Source organism: Lissotriton helveticus, chromosome 3_2 (genome assembly GCF_964261635.1).
Source record: "Lissotriton helveticus chromosome 3_2, aLisHel1.1, whole genome shotgun sequence".
Classification (NCBI taxonomy): domain Eukaryota; kingdom Metazoa; phylum Chordata; class Amphibia; order Caudata; family Salamandridae; genus Lissotriton; species Lissotriton helveticus.
This window is the reverse complement of record NC_136062.1, coordinates 118,056,506-118,079,129: the sequence shown is the minus strand read 5'-3', so window position 1 is coordinate 118,079,129 and position 22,624 is coordinate 118,056,506. Positions and strand designations below refer to the sequence as shown.

The window sequence follows — 22,624 nt, the reverse complement described above, 5'->3', positions numbered from 1 at the left end:
GGGTGAACACCGCAGCAATGTGCGCTGCAATAGGACTACCACAAAAATGTCAGCACACTTTGCCACTGTAGGACACAGTGTCCACGACCTGAAATGGACAGTCATCGAGGCTTTTCCCAATGATAAAGACCTTCTATCGAAAGAACAACGCTGGGTGTACCGTTTGGGGACACACCGCACAGGCCTGAATGATGACATTCCGTGGGCCCAATTGAATACCTAGGGCCTGCTGGGTGAGATACAGCTACTTGACACCTGAGTCTTCATAACAATGTCTTTTGAAAATAGTTTCTTCGCTATAATACTTTTAACTCCCCCTAGGTTCTACCATTTCCAGTCCGTCCTATACTGGAACGTATATCTATGTGATAACAACAACAAGTAATTGGCCCCTGTGTCTTATTACCAAATTCTTCCCAGGTTCTACCTCTCCCAGGCCTACTTTTAACTGACAGTGTATATTTATGTAAATTAGCACAGTATGGATGTGGCCCGACAACCAACAACCTGTCCCGACTTTCGAAACATTATTCCGGCCAGAATATGCCCCTTTTTTGCCGGTTCTAAAGCCCTTAGTCGCGTGACTCCCCCGAACACTACCATTGGGGATGATGTGCGCATGCGCATGCGCCGGCCACAGTGTCGGTTCTACGCGCATGCGCGCAGTACGAGTAATCCGGCACATGCGCAATGCAACAGCTACTTGCACTATGCATCACTGCGCGGCGGCGGGCCACTTTAATCTGTCCCTGAGTATACCGAGCTAGAAGCGGCAATGGACCTAAGTGATAAGTCAGGACCCGGGCCCCGGATCTAATAACCTAAGATCGGAACTGCATGAAAGGGAGCGGGGGGTGGGTCTACCAACCATTCAAATATGGCCGCTCGCCTCACTATCCTTTTGGGTCCTTGCCATATTCGGCGGGCTTTCCGCAGTTAATTGAACAATTATCCAATTACCCTTGTATATAAATACTCGCCGCACTCGTCCTCCCTCATAACCACGGAAGCAGCAGACGAAGGAGGAAGCACGAGCGTGCAAGGGGCTCAGTAAGTACGGCATAGCCGTTCTCAACAGGACGAACCTGTGTATCCCATCCATACCCTTACCTGGTGATATAATAGATGAGATAGAATTACAATGTACCCCCTCTTCTTCCCCTCTGCAGTTGGGACCCCACCATACCCTTCTGTCTTAAGCTGGCTCATGAGGCATTGATTCCTCCATTGATAAGTATGTATTTCAATTTCTCCACCCCGGGCTATTCACATCCCCTATGTATTACTTACTCTGTGTGTGACTGTATGTTTCTGAGGATATGCTTCAATATCCTTCACTATTCACGCTTGATCCCTTACTGCATATCTGTGTGTGTGTCTCTTTCCCTTACAGGTGATTTAGAGTTAAGCGCATTCTGGGATCGGCGCATTTTAATTAGTTTTTCTTATCTTGCAGGCATACTACATTATTAGTGTGGTAGCATAAATGTGTTGTAATTATTAATTGTAGTTTCACACATAGTCAATTCTTTTTTCACTTTTTTGTATATACACTTTTTCTACCTCTGTGGAGAAAACACTAGTGAGTGACAGGGGGATCTTCCCCTAGGTCCTGACGAAGAGGCCCTGTGCCTCGAAACATGTTGACCCACATAGGAGAGAGAGCCCATTAATCTGCTCTATCTCTCCGCTTCACTTTTCTTTTAATAATACCAGCCAGTGTTTAATAAAATTTTCTTTTTCCACTAGGCCAGGTATTTTTTAACGACTCACAATTATATCACTCCTGATCCCACTGACACTCACTCCCAACACATAGCACCTCCACCTAAAGGTGCTCCGGCGTATCCGCCTGTCGCAGCACTGCCCCGCCCCGCAGCGGGACGGGAAGACCCCGATGATGAAGCATGACACCAAGGGCCCTTTTGGTGTGTGAGGGGTATTTTAACAAAGAAGGTGTATTCCAATGACATCCGGTTATACACCCACCCAATGTGAGGTGGCCCATGTTTGATTAACCTAACTTTGGTATAGCATTATCAAAACATGTCGTGTAAGGTGTCATACGCTTTGGAATACTACCCCCTCGCCAGTTCTGGCGACGGGGGTAGCATTTCACCCTTCTAGAGGGATAAGACATGTATGTAACTATGAACCCCGGTTAAAGTTAAACTGAGCCTCAGCATCACAAAATGGATGCTGCCACCACAGACACAAGTCTGACCTCCTGCTGCTGGGAGTCCTTCCAGCGAGGGAGGCCTGGACAAAGGGTTTCCTGCCTTGAGAGGTGCTATCACCACCCCAGACAGGATTTTGTGTATTGAGGTAGGGAGGGCTGAAAGGAATGAGACATGCCTGGGGCACACAAGGTGTCCCTGTGCATACCCCGGTTCAAACCAGTTGCTGGGGTACTCCAGCCCCAGCTCTGGCGCGAAACCAGACAAAGGATAGGGGGTGTAACCACCCGCCTTCCTGGTCCCACCCATGGGAGGGACCTAGTCACTAGTGCAGCCCGCTTTAGCAGGATAAAGGTAGGAGTTGGTCCCATTCCAGATTAGATTATCCTGAACAACTTTACAAGAAGAAACTCTGGACTTCGACGTTCTGCTCCACAGAAAACTGAAGAATCTCCCTTGTGGGCAAGGAGTGTCCACCCTGCAACTGCAGGCACCATCAAGCGCCCTAGCGGTCTACCTTGTCGTCCTTCCTGCCGGATCCAGACTTCAGAGCCCGACGAGACCCGGACTCCCAGACCTCTCCGACCTCTACCCACATCTGCAGCACAGCTGAGACCCGTGGGTGCGACGAGACACGTGGGACCGGCCATCTTTAAGAGACTGCACTTCGCTTCCAGCACGACCTCTGAGGCATCCTCGAGTAAGTGCTTTGGGGATTGAGAAGCCCCAGCCCCGAGCAGCTCCTGCACCAAAGACCAGCCGTCCAGCATCCACGAGATCTGCGTGGGGCCCTTCTGCTTGATTGCTGCTCGACGCGTTGTCTGGTCACTTGCCGGCTGGCTAGTGACCTCCTAGACGACGATCCCTTCCAAAAGAAGGGAATTACCGGACCCTCCTGGTCCACTCCAGACGCCGTTTCCACTCACCGCGTGGGTTGCCTTTGCCAAGGCCTGTTGACTCCAAATCCGGATCCGACATCGCCGACAGCGAGAGCCTGCGTGGGACAGCTTGTGCCTCCATCCTGGTCGTCGAAGACACCTCCTGGTCCACGTGGCTGCAGAGACAAGCGTCCACTCTTCACCTGATCGCGACGACAGCATCTGGTGCCCTCCTGGTTGCACACCGGTCACTGGCTAGTGACTTTGAACACTGTGCCCTCTGCTTTCAGGTCCTCTTCTTCCTCGATCCACCCGTGGATCGCACCGGACATCTTCCTCCTGGTCGCCTGCAGCATCTATCTTCAAGGCTCCATAGACTTTGACGCGGAAACCCAACACACTTTGACACCTATGCACCCGCAGCGTGAGGTAACAAGAGCATTTCGGTGCTCAAGGGTAGATTGACTCTCCTAGTGTCCAGGTATCCTGTCGTCTTAGTCGTAAGTAGTAGGAACTGTCTTTTACTTACCTTTTCGTAATTTGCTCTGCCCATTGACTTTGTTCCGCATCCCGCGTGTGAATTCACACTCTGCACACGCGTCCCGTGGGCCTCCTGATACTTACCTAAGGTTAGGGTAGGGTAGTCCCAGCGAACCTACAGCCTCTGGGCATCTTCATTTCCTAAATCGTTATACTTATACCATTTACTTAGTATATGGTTTGTCGTGCCCCTAGGGCACCATTGTAAATTGTGCGACTTATTGTGTTTTTCTTAAAGAGATTATGTGCTTAGCCCTCTGATCTCATAAAGAGTTCAGAGGTGTTTGTTATTAATAAATAGACTGTTTATTTTCATAACAACCTGTGTGGTGTCCTTTCATCTGGTATTCAAGGGGTTAAATGTGGTAAAACAGCTGGCGTCACATGCCAAAAGAGTTTAGCCTTAGACTGCTTTGTCCATGCTACCATTAGGATAGCTGGTCTATAAGGTTGACTTACAACCATTCACCATAAGGGTTGTTTGGACTGATACAAGGTGATCACCAGAACTAGTGAGCATCATATATCAGGCCAACTTCTCACAGGAATAACAATACGTTTTTATCCTGAGCAAAAATAATAATATCCAAGAGTTTGTATAGGACAAGTAAATTATAAGCTTGAAGAGTTTTCTGGATTCACAAGCAACCAATTCACCTCTCCTAGAAGATGGGAGAAGAAGACAAAAAAGTAAGGGAAAAAAAATCTGAAGATGGTAACCATGAGTGGGAGCGTCTGGGGCAGGTCTATAACTTCAGAGGAGGTAGAATTGGACCCTAAGTGGTCGAACTGTCTATGCCCAACAATAAAAAACAACAAACATTAAAAATGCCATAGGTCTCGCCTTTAATTTTCTTTGCTTTACAATACCATTAGCAAGCAAATGGCTATAACTTAATCAAAGGCAAGACATATTGCTTTAGCGCGGATCATGGGCACTAATTTTTTAGCTTTAGCGTGGTTAACCGGCGCTTGCTTACCTAATTTAGTGTGGAATAGATTGTGGCCCTCAGAGGACACACAATACCTCTGGAGCACGCGTATTATCCCAGTCCTTGAACTTTAAAAAAAGATGCGAGTACCTGCTTGTTTCTGATGAGTGCCGATGCTCTCAAAGTACTAGCATTACGTCTCTCTTGAGAAGCTCCGGTACTCTCCCTCTTAAAATAAAAAAGCTCCTGTTCTCAGTACCGGCCCATATAAAGCACTGCTGTCAACTGTTGGTGACTTCATTGTGAAAACTGGATGAGTGACTTCCCCTCTCCATGTCGGGGCTGAGCAGGGTTCCGGGGGATGGAGGGGAGCGGGTACAACAGAGTACATTTTAAAGAAACAGGGCCCTGCTCCTTACTCATTGCTCAAACGCCAATCATGACTTTTAGACAGGGCACCACCTTCCTGCAGCAATGGTGTAACGATCTGTAACTAAATGCAAGAAAATTACCCCTGAGCAGCACAACAAAGTCTCGTAGTGTGGGGCGGGGCAAAGGGGAGTTGGACATTAATGCAAGCGCCTGGCCATGCAACAGGCAAGCGGCCGCGACAGACTGGTCTGCTGGGTCCTGCAACACGCATCCTGGGTGACTGACACTGCCCCAGCCACCGCGGCCTGTCTCAGACTACCCAGGCGTTCCCCTATACTCCTTTCACTTCTGTGCCCCAGAACACACAGAGGGCTTGCGAGCCTACAGACCCAGTGGCTTCATCCCAAGCACTCCTCGGCCAGCTGAAACAGCACAAGCCCAGTATTCTATGCAGCACCACCCCCTTCTGAATGAGGCAATCGGTAGCGCGTAGAGCTGAGCCCGATGCGCATAGCTTCTAGTGTAATCACATGGGCCACTTCTAAATAATTCTCTCTGGCGCTGCTGTTGTTTGTCCCGTTCAGTTCGTCGGATTGTGTTGTGTACAGCCCCTGTCTCACCCTCACAATGCCTGCTACTCCTGCTCATTGTTTTCCCGCTCAGTAAGGGCCTGCACAATGGGGGGATCGTGGCAGGAGGGCACTGTGCCCTGCGTTCCCGGATGATCCGCTGCTGCCTGCGCCAGGAGGCCTGCATTGTTCTCAAGGCCCCACCTCTGCGAGGTGAATCACTCTCACACACAGCGCATTCCGCCCCGTCCCCTCCCTTGGCTCGGGCCGCGCTCTCCCTCTCTCTCTGACACGCCTGGGGTGGACAGGGGGGAGTGGGCAGTGGAGAGGATAGCCCGGGCTGCGCTGGAAGGCAGGGTCAGTCAGATGCACACAGGGAGAGGGTGTAAGTGAGACTCCGAAACAGGGCAGGTGAGAGGCAGAGGAAACGAGGGGACGAGACAGAGAGGAAGAAGGAGTAACAGAGGGGAGAGGGAAGAAGAGGCATGAAGTGAGGAAGAGAGAAGAGGCTGGAGACCAGAAGAGCAGAGAGATAAAGAAGTGGGAAGAAAGGCGGAAAATAGGCGGAAGAGACAGGAGGCAGAGAACGAGTCAGAGGAGAAAGATGTAGAGGAGGGAGAGTGAAAAGAAGCAGTTTCTGAAAAGCCCCTTCTTTCGGCTCTCCGAGTATTCTTAAATTGAGTAATAACACCTGTTAATTACAGGAATGAACAGGCTGCAAAACTGCATTAGGAAGCGTATATAAAGAGGAAGTAGACACACACAAACAAGGCAAATGTGAGTACATACACATACATACAAACAAATAAATAGTCATCACTTTGCTTTTAAAACCTTAAAAATAACGTTGAAAATCTCCAGAGCAGCTTCCTATAATTTCCCACATTTTTAGTAGCACAAAAAAGGGTGTAAACGTTTTTCTTTTTGCGGCATTCTATAAAAGAAATTCCAGACACTTATTTTGCCCCTGCGTCACAAACCATGGATGGGCGAGAAAAAAAGCCACCTGCAAAGCCAAATGACAAAAAGGGACTGAAACCATTAGTCTGACACAAAAAATCGCAGACATATCGATGTATTAGTCAACCCATTTAAGTGTATTTTCCGATCCCAAAAAGCAAATAAAGGTCTTCCGCTATACCGAGGCCATCATATTTTTTCTGTTTTCCAGTATAGAGTATTACTGTGGACAAATAGCGGCTATTTTATTCTATTACTATAAGTTGTCCTACAAAAAATTATCTTAAATATGATGGGTGCAGCGATTCGAGACACTTTTAATGAGAAATGTGTGGACTCGCTCCTCATATGGAAAAAATGTATAAATGGTCCATATGGGTAAAAACACTCATTGCGGACAGTCTCACGGGAGCCTCCGTTAATAAATCAATTATACATCTCGAACATAATTTAAAAGTAAACAGACAAGTGGATTTCCCAGACGGCTGGGAAGAAATAAAGCCTAAACAGCTTCCTACATTTATATTTACAGCAAACTCATTTTGGAAGGGGGGGCGGACTGGAACCAAAATGAAGCTAAAATGACAAAAATCGTTGACAGGCAGTAACGTTTGTGCGGAGTCAACCGTCAGGAGCCGCGCAAACAAGCCCAAAAAAAGTCCCCAGAGAGTCACGCTCCCAGTAAAGCATCCAGTCCCTGCGTGCACATCTTCTGTCCCACCACGTACACATCAGAATCGTATCAATTCCAAAAGGCCCTCGCCATGGCGAGAGCAGCGCATGTGGGCTGCTAACGCCAGGCGAGACCTAAAAAACTAGAAGAAGGACTACCGCTATAGTGGAGAATTCCGGACCCAACTACTAGTTTGCAGAATAATGCACAGCATGTAAATCCAGAAAATTCTTCAAGCTGCAAAACTGTGCATGCGGGTGCATTGTGTAAATATGTGCTGCATTTAAGTGGAGTGTTAGCCTAACCATTGCTTGTAAGGGTTAGATGTATTTCGTTCCTGATATTGTGTTGGTCACCGTTTTCTTGTGAAAATCTAGATATGGCTTTGCATGCTGTGTAGTTGTTTGAACATTCTACGGGTACATTTTCAATTCAGCCAATACCTAATCTCCTCCCCAAAGCATTTGTTTAAGCAGTAATAAATGTGTTTGATTTTGTTTAAAATTTCCCAGTGTAAAGTTCAGCTTTTCTGGCTTTGATCACTTTGCCTCTTAAAAGTCACCTCATTATTCTCAGATTCTTATTGCATGTTTAGTGGTCCTCGTTTTATTTTTTTCAGTTTCCCCTTGGGACATTTTTACCATTTCTATTTCCCTCATTCTCAGGGGTTTTCTCCCTCTTTCCAAACTCCTAGCCGGCTTCTATAATTTGAAGAATGTCCATTCCCAAACAAATGTTCCTGCGTCTATGGTGTTGATTATTCCAATAAAAGTTAAACACCAGGAAAATTGCCATTTAAATTTGAAATCCAGCTTTAGTCCTTAGTTACTATTGGTTCCATTTCTTGTTCTCTCTCAAGGAAAGGTCCAGGAACATCTGCACATATACTATACCATATAATTTAAGGTTGCTAGTCACTTTCTTGTCATTCAGATAACTCCATGTGGGGCAGAAACTCCTTTTTACCAGAAATATGCCACCCCTGCAGACTGGATGCACTATCAATTTCAACTCAGATGTATGTATGCTCTTTAAAGATCTTGCAGACAGAACAGAGTTGAAATTCATAATTTGATTTTCCAGTGTAGGCCCTTGTGTCAAGCCCTTTTTGGTAATGTGTCCCATCACCTGCCTCAAACCCCTTACATTTCTTTCCTCAATAATACATTTCTGCTTTCTCCACTCCTTTGGGTGCCCCCGATGGCCACAAACAGTGGTGTGAGCCCACAGGCCTTTCTTAACCGGTTAACTTCCACACCAGGCTCTGCAACTCTTAAGAATGCACACTCGAGTCACCACAGAGCAATGAAGGGAAACTGGATCATCATATTTGAGTGGAACAGTCAGCGTCTTCTCTGATTGTGCTCTAGCGCCTCTTGTTATCTCAGCTCAGTCCAATAAGGCTTACTCATCTCAATGCCTGGACACTTAGGGGCCGATTCCGAATCGGGTAGGAAGAGCTCCGAACCATGTTCGGAGCCCTTCTGACCGAATCGGTACGTGTCAGACGGATTCCTTTCCGACCGAGCCATTCCAATGGGCTCGGTCGGAAAGGAATCTGACTCGGATTTCCGGATGGCCTAAGATGGGCTCGGAGAGCCTGTCTGCCATCCAGAAATCCTCCAGTAATCCCCCGGTCGCCTCTTTACGACCGAGGGAGTACGATGGCAGTTTTTCACTGCCTTTTCGTGCCGGCGTGTTTGACATGAAAAGGCAGTCAGAAACTGTCTCTCTGGCCCACAGCAGGGCCCCCATGGGTTTCAGTGGCCTGGTCCGTCCGACATCGGAATCGGCCCCTTAGTCTTCCTCTAATGCACATTGGGGTGAGTACCAGCCCCTTCTTGGATTTTTGTGGAAGAGAACAGAGAATTCAGGACATGAACCCATTTCTTTTGCCTATTGAATATTTAAACTAAACTGCCAAACAACGCTGAAAACCACTTTATCTTTCTTTGCCAGTTTATGTCAGCGTTTGCTTTTGTTGCTGGTGAAAGGGTTTTTAGAAGCTAGTTGGAATTGTCTCTTAACAATCCACGCTCCTAATTATCTATCTTTGTCAAAAAATGGGATCTTAATTTCAGATATGTAATACAGAGTATGCTTTTATTTATGTATGTATTAAGGCAAATATTTCTCTTATAAAAGTGTTCTAAGATCCTGCTGGGGGTGAGAAAATGCTGTGCACATTATTTCACAATCCTACAAGTGAGGATTAATATTACAAGTTAATGCTTGTATCTACTGCAAGCTTTCATAAAAAATATACAAAATTAAAATGTAAAGGAAAATCTGTGTGCATGTCTGTTTAATTCATTTCAAAATGAAAATATTGAAGGCCATTTTGTTTGTAGTATTTTTAGGCCAGAGATTAAAAAAATGTTTTCCTTAACTTGTCGTTATCACATATTGCTACAGTGGACTAAGGAAGAAAGCTTTTGTTCAGATGCCATCACTACCCAACCTGGACTTTCATAAAACAGGAGATGGGGTAAATAATTTGACTTTCTAACAAGTAGATAAGATGTTTTGCCAAAGATGTTTATATGTTCATGAATTCTGCTAGTCACAGTGTGTTAATAGTTTCAAGAAACCTATTTATTATCACTGCCTATTCCCTTTTGGCTTTATATAAACAAATTTGCCATCTTAATGAGCTTGGGCTGCTGTTCCTTTGAGTTCAACCTCCCTTTCATAAAGAGACTCTTTCAGTGGCTCAGTGGTTAGAGGCGGCAGACCCGGAAGCTGAGATCGGCCGTGGACCAGGGTTCGATTCCCCGCCTCGGCGGGTCTCGGGCTCAAAAAATTCCACGGACTCAACAATTCTCGCTCCGGTGCCTACTCGACTCACGGGGTCACACTCTGCGACTCTGGGCAATAGCTTGCTTAATCTCCACTACGGCCCCTCGCGGCGGGATGCCTGGCTTTCACCTTGTGGATACCCTGCTGGGGTATCTCACAGGGGAATACCAGGACGGGTTCCCTAAGCAAGCGCCTTGATACCTTCGGGTGATACGTGCGCTATATAAGTCGCAATACAATACAATACAATACAATACTATAGGTTCCCCATCCCTCCAAATAATTGATGACACAATGTAGTTTGACCTTTGGACGAAGGATTGATTTGAAGCTTATGTTACCCAATCTGAGATACTACAAAGCCCGTGTTCAGCCCACAAGTTAACATCACTATCTGAACACAAATCCTACAATGATATCCATCTAAGATATGTATTTGATGCTTTTTATAAGCCACTCATGTGATTAAAAAGGATTAGAGCATGAGTGCTCCCGGGCAGTTCTCCTTCAAACGCCTCATCACCGTTAACTACACCTTGATCTTCACCCTTGTCTACTGCCTTCCTGGACCACGCACCAACTTAGGCAGCACCATCATGGACTTTGTCGACCCGTGATCCTTGACTCCAGTGCCTCCTTCCTCCTCAGTGACTTCAGCTGTCATGCTGTTATTTGTAAGTTTCTCCTTTTTAAAGAGTTCTACTTATTATTGCATTTTTATCTTATTTACTGGACACTTTTGTGGCTTGTGCCGAAATAAAGATATATTTGACTTGACTTCAACCTCCACCTGGAGGACTTCACTGATCCCAACAAGATCAACCTCTTCGAAGACCTATCCAACCGCAAGTTGAATACCCCACTCATTCCACAGGAGACCGACAGGAGCAAGATCACAAAAGGCAAGGCCACAACTTTATCAACTTTAGCATATCCCTCCAACACCACTGCAGACACCATCCATCACCAAATCTTCATGACTGACAGGAACAAAATCTTGGCGGCATCTTGCCCTCCAGATTCCTACACCATTCTTAACGCAACAACACCTTTCAGAATCCATCTACAACTTCTGGATTACTGTCTGCACAGATATCCTTCCTCTCGAAGCCATGAGAACCTGACTGCAAGCAAGCTGGTGCACAGAAGAGCTAGAGCTCACCAAATTCCACTGCAAACAACTTGAATGCAGATAGAGACAAAGTCAGAATGACACTGAAAAAAGCACCAATAAATCCACTGTCAGACGCTATCATGAGCAAAACAGAGACCCCAAAATGCTCTTTACTCACTGACCGCATCGAAGGAGCACCAACAGCGCCAAGGTAATCTGTCATAGTGAAGAACATCATCTCTTCGAAAACAAGCTCAACCAGTGTAACCCGCTCTGAGGACCTCTGCACCCAGCTGTCCCTATTCTTCAGCAACAAGGTCACCAGCATCTATGAAAACTTAAAGCCCCAACTGGACCCTTCCACTTTCATAGCCCTCCTACCCATCTCTACCAACACCCAGAGGACCATTCTGACCAACTGGTCCACCATTCCCACTAAAAAAACCACAACAACCATGCAGTCCAGACACTCCAGACCACCCTCGAAACCCTGCCCTAACCACATCTTCATTGAAGAATTGGATCCGCAGCCCTCACCCTGATCCTGAACAACTCCGTCATCACAGCCACCTACCCATAAGCCTTTACTCCCCCACCCACTTCTTGAGAAACCCTCAGCAGACCTGAATACGCTAGCCAACTACTAGCCTTTCTCCCTGCTATCCTACCCAGTAAAAGTAATGGAAAAGATAAAGAAATGTCTAGCCACCCTCCTCACTGGCTACCACCTCCTCGACACCACTGAATCCGGATTCAGACTCTACCACAGTACGAGATCCGAATGATCATGAAAAGAGGTGGCACCACAGCCCTCATCCTACTGGATCTTTCTGCTGCCTTAAAGAGTGTGTCCCACCCCATCCTAATCCAACAACTGTACGATGCCTCCAAGGTCCTGCACGTCGCTGGATTTTCTCTTTGCTGACCTGTCGCGCCCTGTTGGTTAGCCTGGCCTCCCTTCACCTCGGACAATGTCAACCACACCTGTTGAGTTCCACAAGGATCATCACTTGGCCCCTTCTCAGTTCAACGCCTGCATGACCCCACATGCTTGCATCATCCTTGCCCTTGCTCATCTCTTGCTTCAACAATCTTTGTTGCAGCTACTGCCCACACAGCGGACTGACAGACTGAGGTCAGGCAGAGGAGGAGAACCACGCTACTGGGTTTCTCAGCGCTATTGGCAGCGCTTGTTCGTCACCGCTCGCGTTTCCCGCTCCGCGGGAAACGCTCGTTGCAGGGGGTTAGGTGGCCAAGAGGGAGGCCGAAAAACATCATTGACCACAATTCAACTGGGCCTGGAGCACCTCCCCGCCACGCCCACCACAGGTGATTGAAAATCGGCTCCAGCATCGCGGTACGCGCGTGGGTCGAGCCGGGCGAAGCCCGGGCAAAGGGCGGGCCATCTGTGGCCGTCCGGGGACGGAGGAGGACGGGACGGGCCACCCCTCTTTTGCCTTTACAAGCCCCCTAGGCTGTTGGGAAGGTAGGACATTTTCACTATGTCTACAAACTGTGATAAATTGGTGTCTGCGGGGGGCAGTAAAGGAACACTAGAGAGCTATTTTACGAGGGCTGTTACGGATCTGGATAAGGATTTTGTGATGGCAGAGCGCAGGACTGAGCGACGCCGCTCCATTGAATCCCTGAAAAATAGACCTTTGTCGGATTTGATGCCTGTATCCGTTTTGCCGGACTCAGTCTCTGACTTTTTCAGCGAGGACCCACTGTCTTTGGACAAATTCCCCTTACTCCCTAGAGACACTTCGCCGCTTCAAGTTGTTGTAAATACTGCTCCTTCACCCAATGTGGCGACCCTAAGCATTCCTAGTACAGGACTAGATGTAATTAATGTGCCTTCTCTTCCAGCTAGGGAGCTACCTAAAAAGAAGGGCAAGTTGCCCTACGTACCCAAAGCTCATGGTCCTCCACCATCCAAACGGAGAAGGGGGGGGGGCGGTACCCCAGAGGTGTAAGCTCAGTCATTCTGAGTTTGGCAAATCACTAAAATCTAATGCATCAGCTGTATCTATGGTCAAGGCCTCAGAAACTTCTGCTGTAGTGCCACCGGCTCCTGTGGTGCTGGTGCCACCGGCTTCTGTGGTATTAGACACAACTGATATAATGCCTGTTACCGATCCATTATGTGAAATGAGGCCAGCCCTTCCCCCTCTAGAGAAAGTCTTATTGTCTGGTACCCCTTGTGATTCTATTGAGCACCTATTTAGGTCCTTTATGCACCCAATACTAGATATTCTGAAGAGGGTGGAACAACGGCTGGGGAACCTTGAGTTATTGTTTGCCGATAATGCCGGGGCAGGGCCTTCCTTGATTACTGAAAAGCCAGTCCCACCTTCGATGGTTAAAGCTCAGGCTCTAATTGCTCCTGTCCCGACCCCGGCTGCCCCCAAGGGCCCCATTAAGGGCATTAACAAAGTTAATAAACCCCCTGTTAATACCCATTCGGGAGCACCAGCAACTCAGCAAGCTCTCCAACAGGTCCCTCTGGTGACAGCAGTAAAATCAGCTGCACTGGCTGCTAGAGAACCTCAGAAGGGAGGGGATAATTCAACCTCCCCGAATAAGCGAGTGGGACAGGGAAGGTTGAGTCGACCTACTAATGACAAATTGCAGGGCCCTAATGTCGAATTGCCTCCCGATGCTGTGCCTTTTGTGGTCGTGCTCACAGGAGTCCCTACCCTAGAGGTTGGTAAAAGGGAGGGGTACTCCCAGTTAAAAAACAAAACATTGCACTGGCTAGGACTAAATAGACCACTCCCATATTATGTCAATGGAGAGATTGTTCACGTCAGGCGTCTCCCCTGGTTGGGCAGTAGGGAAAAAAATTTAAAGGGAGACCTTATTGTAATAAACTTTAGAGACCCAGAGGCAGTCAGACTTATACTGAATGGGTCCTCTGGGAACTTGAGCAATGCCATAGTTCCATACGACTTAACATACTTTTATCCAAGATCCCTTGTGACCTCCCCCCTTCTACCTGGAGGACTAGCTGATACACAGCCTAACATGTATATGCCATCCAATAATAGTTACACTGGGCAAGTTCTTAGACCTTTGCCCATCAGGAACGATCTTGGGTGGAATACAGTACCCGTTAGAAGCTATAGTATGCCTCCAGGGAGGTTGGATCACTTACATGGGAACAGGAGAATGGACCATTTGATTCCATTTACCCCGTTAGAAGTATCTAACAGATTTAACATTTTCTCCTGCTTCGATGGGTGTGATTGACAGCCGGGGTACTTTGTTGGCAGTCCACTGGGTACGGTGACTCGAACTTCAAACTTCTTATTACATTCAGCATATGAGAGTCCAAACCACTGAGCCTAAAACTGTACTCCCTTCTGTTGACTGTTGTTCACTTTTAGTGGGACCTGAACAGGGGATATCTGTTGGTTTAAATGTTGATAAAGCCACCCATGGTGAAACATTATTTTCAGTCTTACCTGTAAGTTCCCTACCTTCTTGCATTGATGCTAGCCCAACTCTCTGTCCATACTGCCCAGCCATATCTAGCTCGGCAGGAGTTGGGAAGGGGGCAACTGATCAGTGTTTACCGTTGTTACGGATATGCTCCTGGAATATTGCTGGCCTTGAATCAAAGCTTGATCTGCCTGACTGGGGGACTTTCATAGACCATTCTGATATTTGGACATTCCAGGAAACCTGGGCTACCCGGCCTATTTTTCGCGCTGGTTTTCTGAACTATTCCAGACCAGCTGTGAAAGGTGCAAGGGGCAGACCAGTGGGTGGTCTAGCTATTTGGGTACGCCAACATGTGGGAGTAACAGTGGAGGAGCTCCCGTTGGACAACCCCGATATGTTGGCCATACGGGTAAATTCGTCTTCGGGACTGAATATGGTGATTGTAAATATCTATATGTGGGGTATCCAAGGGGGAAAATGCTCTCCTGTTGCACTGGCGTTGGAGGGTCTCTTAAGTTCATTGCCGGTGAATACAAATAGGGTGGTATTGGGGGACTTCAATACCTGTTTTGAACCTATGGGGTTGGACGATGGTATGCTCACCGAAGATGAGGATTCTTTATGGGGCATTCCGGGTTTGGAATTACAACCTATTAAGAAATGGTCCCAATCAGCCATATTTTTGAAGGGTCTATGTTTGAATCAGGGAATGCGTGCAGTCAATGGGCGATTGAAGTCCGATAGGATGGGGGCAATGACCTACGATAATGGCAGATCTGGCTCCCGCATTGACTATATCCTGGTGAATGTGGAAATGTGGCCCAGTCTGCTGGATATGGTGGTAGTAAATAGAGCCGAGAGTGATCACAATCCCCTGGTTCTATCGATCAAAGAAGGTACCTTTGCAGAGCCCTCGGTGGCAGAGGCGTCCCTGCCGCAGGTCTTACTATCCAATAATGAAAGAAGGGTTAGCTGGCCTAAAATAGCCCTTGATGAGGAGGTTCTGTCAAGGATTAGAACCATGCTGAGGGATACAATGATTCAAATCAGCGGGTTCAGCGAAGAGTCGGCCCTTCTGGACAATATCACTACATTACATAGGGATCTTTTTCTAAATCTTAAAACTCTTTTTACTAAATTCACTGGCCTTAGAAAAAATAAGCTGAAGCCCCTAACCTGGTATGACAGTGCATGCAGGGAGTCGCAAAAGGCGCTGCATGCGGCTTTAAAGTCAAGAGATCAGAGCTTAATCCACAGCTGCAGGGCCACCTACAAAGCTGCGCAGGCCACTGCCAAGAAGAACTGGGACGAGATCCGTTGGAAGGAACTTTTGGAGGCTTGCCAGAGTAATAACATGATTAAATTTGGGCGGCAGCTTAAATGGGGAATCGCCCACAGGATAGATCCCCCTCAAATTGTGTTGAGCCAAGAGAATGGGTCAAATACTATGGGAATCAATTCAAAGCGAATGTCACTAGTTCTGCAACTCTGTTGCCCATTACTTCCAACGAAGCCTTGGTTTTTACGCCAACTGAAGTGAGGGCAGTGTTAAGGGTTATCCCGGGGGGCAAAGCACCAGGTCCTGACTGCATACCAGCTGATATGTTTAAGCAGGAACAGGACCTCTGGGTCCCATACATTGTTCTTTTAGCCAATGCTTTGGCAAGGGGTGCGAAAGTCCCTGACTCATGGTTGGGGGCGGAGATCCTCCCTATTCATAACAAGGGTGATCGCTCAGTAGCGGCTAATTATCGACCTATTAGCCTCATTGATGCTGTACAAAAGATTGTGGCTCGCCTTCTTTTGGGTAGGATCCAGAGTTGGATCTCTGATTATGATGTTTTAAGTCCTCTCCAGGTGGGTTTTCGGCAACATATGGGGACCTTAGAGCAAGTTTTTAGATTTATGCTATTATATTGGAAGGTGGTCTATCTTGGGGGAGGTTTGCTGTTTGCGGCATTTGTGGACCTTAGGTCCGCTTTCGACCTAGTGCCCAGGACAAAGCTCTGGGAAGTCTTGTTGGATTTGGGCATGCCCAAAGAGATGGTGGCGCTGCTGATCAATCTGCACTCAAACACCTATGCCAAAGTAAGATGGGGTGGTCCAGGGGAGGTAACTGACAGTTTTTTTTTTGTTTTTTTTGTTTTTCGAACCTTTATTTGCAGCTAATCATAGTACAGAGATGGGCCTACAACCATCGCGGCCGTCCGCTAGTAAAGTCAAAACATTGCGAGCGATAAGCATTGTGGCAACAATTCAAGATACAGGATAATATAGTAACAGTACAGAATTCGGATGCGGTATAGCAGCTCGAGTAAGGATATGAAAGGTTCATTTTACTAATAAAGAGCAAAAAGAAGCGTCACGCAGTCACACGCATTCCCACGATAGTGCGTAAATCAGGACAGATGAAACAGTGTCTATACGATGAGGGGGCCCCCAGGGGACAAAATATACATAACAGGAGAAACAAAGGCACAGCCCCAGCATACGACAGGTCCAGACCCACCCTTCAGCACCATACACACCGCAAGAAACACAGGCAACGACGACAACTGAAAAAAGGAAAGACTAAAGGGCCATAGTAACGAACACAAACATACGCCCCACTCGCAACCCCCCACCCTGCACACCCGCAGAAGGTCATGGCCTACCCCCCAGCCGCGTGCCTGTCGCCCTAATAGAACCCGAAATATAGAGAGATAGAAAATAAAGAAAAGAAAAAGAAAGAAAGAAATGGAGGGGGACCCCCAGTGCGCCGCATGGCCCCGCCCTGCACCCCAACACTACGAAAATCCCAAAAAGGAGTCAATACCACAAAGAAGATCAATAGAGCCTGGGTATAGGAACAAAGAAATAGCAATCACAGATATCCACGACACCGCCCGTCAACAATAAAGCAAATAGAGGACAGGCCACCTCAGCCCTGACCCTGTCTGATAAGAATACTGCCTGAAGTTCTATCAATAAGCAATGGGAAGCACAGTCTCGAAGGTCCAAACAGGATAGGCGGGCCCGGACAGAACAAGGCCATAAAAGAGCATAATAATTCAAAGCCACCCAAATACAGACAGTAAAGAAAAGGCAACCACAGCGCCGGTCCCATGAACTTCCAAAAGCTGGCACAAAAGAACAGCATCCAGGAGGAGAAAGTCAAATAGTCCGGCCGTAGCCGCGAACCCCCGGGGCCAGTCCAAGAAGAAAAACAGCGCTCCACTCCCAGCCGCCAGTCAAACATGTGCCCCGAGGACAAAGTCATACAAGCGATCAATACGGCCAGCACGGGCAAAGAAGTCCGGGCTCCAAGCGGTCCGAGGAACCCTCGAGGAACCAGAACCTTCCCCACAGAGGCAGCAGCATGGTCAGCGGCCGACTCTCGGAGTAGGACCATGGTCGACATAGGTGGCGAAACAGCGAAGGCATCCAGTCCCATACCCAGGACTCGGGCGTAGTAATCAACAGTCTCCTGCAAAGTCCTTAAGGCAGCCAACACATCTCGGGGTGTGAACTCCGTCGTGCGATGCGGGCATCCCTGTCCCATCTCTGCAACAGCCGCCCGGCTCGGACGTGAGCCGCAAAGAAAGGCGCCAGCCGCCATCTTGAGCCGATCGGCGCCGGTCCCCTGCACAGATCCAGGGAGCGGGCCGCACCGTGGGGACATCGCAGGATGCATCTTCAGGACAAACAAATTGTGGGGCAGGGTCCAGAAAGGAGAGCCACCAAAAGGCTAAAGTCCTGCCGGGCCCCTGGAGCCGCCCACCTATATCAGAGCGATCTCCGGTTATGCCTGGGCAACAAACGTTGGGGAGGGGGCAGGAGTCAAGCGCCCCCTCCGACCCCACGCCGCCACTCTGTCACACGAGGGTCCACGTCACTGACAGTTTTAAAGTTGCCAAGGGGGTTAGACAAGGGTGTGTGTTGGCCCCCACCCTTTTTTCCTTGTTTATTAATGGGGTGACTAAGTATTTTTCTAACTATCCAACGGACGCCCCCTCCCTTGCTGGAAGGAAAATTCCCCTCCTCATGTTCGCGGACGACAGTCTTATTATTTCTAAAACGAGACAGAGCCTTTAGTCCGCACTGGCCCGTTTTGAGTGTTTCTGTTAGAGTTGAATGTCAACAAGACCAAATTTATGGTTCTGCGAGGCCCCAAGTCTGTGAAGGCCAAGGTGTCGATGAGCGGAGCCATTTTGGATCAAACTGAGGTTTTTACATACCTGGGTGTCCCATTAAGTGAGAACTTGAGTTGGAAACCCCAATTGGATCTTATGACCCTGAAACATGCTCAACTTGGGGGAGCCTTATTGAAGGAGCATGCAAAATCTCTCACTAAACCCCTGGCACCGTTGGTAAAAATTTATGGCTCCAAGATAATCCCTGCAATTATCTATGGTGCAGAACTGTGGGGGTATAGTGATTTATCCACTCTGAGGGTGGCACAGAATAGGTTCCTCGGAATGGCAACTGGTCTCCCACAATCAACACCTTGCTTACCCCTGCAGCTTGACTTAGCTGTTAAATCTATCGAGGACGTGGTACGTTATAGACCACTGGCGTTCTGGCGTCGTCTGTGGACTACACCTGAATTAACCCTGTTTGCTGAGGCCATCGTTGAGGTGAGGGGGCTTGAAGGGTCCCATAGGGTTCCCTGGTTCTCTCATCTCAGGACGCTTTTGAAAAATCTGCGCCTGGAGGCGTTATGGGTTGATCCAGCACGTGCTACCTTTCCATCAAAAAAGGCACTTAAAGATATTTACTGGCATTGGATCGCTGAGAGGAGATCCACTATGGTTGTTGGTCCTACCATGTCACTGGAATTTTTGGGTGTAAAGGATGTCCCTAAATATGAAGCTTACTGGGACTTAAATACTAAGCCAAATGATCGTAAACTGTATCACCAATTACGAGTAGGCTCGTTACCCGTGAGGGGGCTTACGCACTCCTGTTCAACTGGTGGTAGCGATAAGTGTCCTTTCTGTGCAACAGCAGTAGAGAATATTGAACACTTTTTCTTCTGCTGCCCTAAGTATTTGTTACCCAGAAAAGTTTGGCTTTTACCAGTCTGCCGCTTATTAGGTACTAGATCTGCTGTTGCAGCGACTAGGATTCTTAAAACTGATACTTCCCCCCCCTATCGCCATTGGTGTAGCAAAATTCGTGAGCTGGGCTTGGTCAATCCGTATTCACAACCTTGGTAAATGAAGTTCCCATTGTATATGTTTTTATGACTTTTAGTTCCAACGTAGCGTTGTTTTTATGTAGTAAGGGGTCTTCTTGTATATCATTGTCTAAAATTTAATACTTTTCTTAACATGGTTTTAAAATGTAACGTATTTATTATCTTATATGTAAAAGCGTATGAACTGGTTTTTTTTTATGTATTTGTCTTTTATGATGCAAATCGAATAAAGACCTCTTGATGTTGCTTCAACACACTCCCCATCAACACTTGCAGAACCGTCACCCAAAGCCCTCATCACCAGCAAGCTGGACTACTGCAACGCCCTTTATGCTGTAATCAATGCTCAAATTACTGGAATACTCTAGATAATACCAAACTGAAAGGCCAGGCTCACCCCCCAACCACCTGCCACGCACTCACATCACACTGCCCTTCAAAGAGCGCCACTGGCTCTCAATCCACAAATGAGCACTATCTGGTGGTCATGTCTCTCCTACCTTCCTTCTAAATCTTGGAACATTGTCCCTGCACATAAGAGCCTCCTCCTCAGTTATCGAATTCCGCTAGAAACTGAGGATCTCGCTCCTCACCTCGCCCAACCTTGTCTCAGCCCATACAGCTCCAGCTTCAGTGCCATAAAACTCTCCATGGTGAGTTTTTTTTTTTTAACTGATCTTTATTGGAGTTTTTTATACACTGGAAAACAAATTATGTAAAAGGCGCATATCCAGCCTCAGTGCTCAGGGCTACGTACATTTATTGACCATTATACATAGCTAATAAAGCTAATGTTGTCCAAGTCATATCTAACACAGATGAATAACTCATGGCTTACTGTGTTACATGCCATATGGCGTTATCTGGAACATAGTAAACAGTAAAATCTACTAGCATGGTGAGGGGTGTCGTGCAGCCCTACTGGTGGTGTGGTAAGCTACAAGGAGCATCAACAATAATGGGTGCCTCAGGAAAGCATGGTTCGGTGACTAGCAGTTGCAATAGGCATCATAAGGGCATCTTAATGCAGTGAAAATAAGAGACATTTGCTGGCTAGCCATCTGTGAGTCCTGTGCCATGGCTAATAATATGTCCCACCCCTTAATTTGTGTATTCTGTCCCACCTTGTATTGTGGCCACTGCACCACATTGTCTTCAGCTTGTGCCCAGCGACAGAGGTCACATTTCCAGTCAAGTAAGGACAAAGGGGTGGCTGCCCGCCAATTCATCACAATTGGTAGTTTCGCTAATGCAAGAGCCAGGTCAATGAACTTGCTCTCAGCCTTGTCCATCCTGGGTTGCGGCATAAGGTCCAACAAGCATGTTTTCAGGGTGTTTATGCGGCGTCTGCCTGTTGTGTGTGATATAATCACAGACCTAAGTACTCAATGACCGCAATGTTGAGAACTGCCATGTAATATGAATAAAGTCTGCGTGGTCCGAGTTGCACTTCGTGCTTTTATGTCAAGCAGTGCCAAACATCCTATGTAGTGATCTTGGCATCCAATACGTGGTATGTAGATATTTAAATTGTCACCGTTTCAGGGGCACATTTCTCAAAACCTGAGAGATGTGCCACAGGATATAGGACCAATCGATATCAGACAAGTCTGTCTGTACGTTCTGACTCCATTGCAGCCAGAGGCCCTATATATGTTTGTAATCCTCTGTTTCGTAGAACTCTACATCAGCAGTATGTGCAAGGCAGGGTCAATTGCAGGCTCAACCTCTGGGACACCAAAAACACAGCCTATTGACTCCTAAAGGGCTTAGTGTCTGAAACTGGCCCGATGGTAGCTCGTACATCTCACAAAGCCCCATTGAACGTGAGGGTAGTCCCTGATTCGAACAGCTGCACTAGGGAAGTGAAAACAGAACATCTCCACTGTGATTTATGAACAGTCATCCCCACCTCGCTTACGTTTGGTATTCTCTCCCAGGTGAGTTGTGCACTATACAGATAAACATAACATGGGGGAGTACAAATGGCAAGGAAAGTAATTCAGCAATAAATGCTGGTGATGAGAACTGCGTGGGGGAGAAGCCATTCAGGATTAGAATGCTTGGAGGAAGAGGAGGATCTTAGTTGCATTTGGAAATATGTGATGCATTATATATTGTGCTGATGCATAGTTCCAAAGGAAGGGTTCTTGATCAGGGCCACTGGGACACGGATCTTGGCCGCCCCTGTACTGGCAGACTTTTCTGACACACCCTTCCATAGTGTCCCATAATGTCCACTTTAAAATGATCAAATTTTACATTCTACATAAAACATTACTTTCACCGCTCTGACACTGCCTGTCCTTGATGTTTGACTCCAGAAGTAGAAAAAAGAACATGCTTTGGTCCTGTCCTACACTGGCTGCATGTTGGATGGATGTTATAGCACATTTACCGCACCGTGCGGACACTGTCCTCCCCTACACTTGGGAAGTAGGCCTTCTGGGGCTCTACAAATGCATCAAAAAGTGCAGAGCTGTGATAAAATTCACGACCCGCCTCTGCATGGGCACTCTCCATGCTGGCATGGGCTCAGGCTGAGAGCACACTGCTGCACAGAGAAGAACCACAGGGTATCCGTAAATATCCTACATTGAGATTCCCTTTTAGACAAATTCCGTGAAGGGGCTCTGACCACTCAGCTCCCTCCTTGAACAAGTGTAGTGGAAGTACATTTTATTCTCTCCTCCACCCCTCGATCTCCATCTTATTTTTGTACTAGTTCTACCAACCTCCTCCTGGCTTGAAGATATTAGTGGCGTATCATCCTACCTCAAGAACGAGTGAATCTTTCTCCCCTCAACCCTCTTTCTTTCTCTTTTTCGATAGTTTTTCCAGAAGTGTTTTTTCTGTGGTTATTGGCGTTCTAGCTGCTCCATTGCATTTACATCTGAGTTTTCATTCCATGGACGACAGCTGCCCTACTTGCTGCTGAGGCCCTTGATTATTTCTCGTTATTCACACTTGGTTGACCAACCTGT

The 22,624-nt window shown here is 47.4% G+C and overlaps 1 protein-coding gene across 4 annotated transcripts in view; it reads left to right on the top strand.

Annotated features, from left to right (window-relative positions):
- The window catches only part of RFX7 (regulatory factor X7), a 511,194-nt gene that overhangs the window by 374,718 nt on the left and 113,852 nt on the right, over nt 1-22,624 (top strand). For 2 of the 4 annotated variants that reach the window (XM_078684878.1, XM_078684876.1), the window contains exon 6: nt 9,505-9,589. In XM_078684878.1, the coding sequence (XP_078541004.1) occupies nt 9,505-9,589 (85 nt within the window). The remainder of the gene's footprint in view (nt 1-9,504; nt 9,590-22,624) is intronic. The other 2 variants (XM_078684877.1, XM_078684875.1) reach the window with 1 other exon arrangement.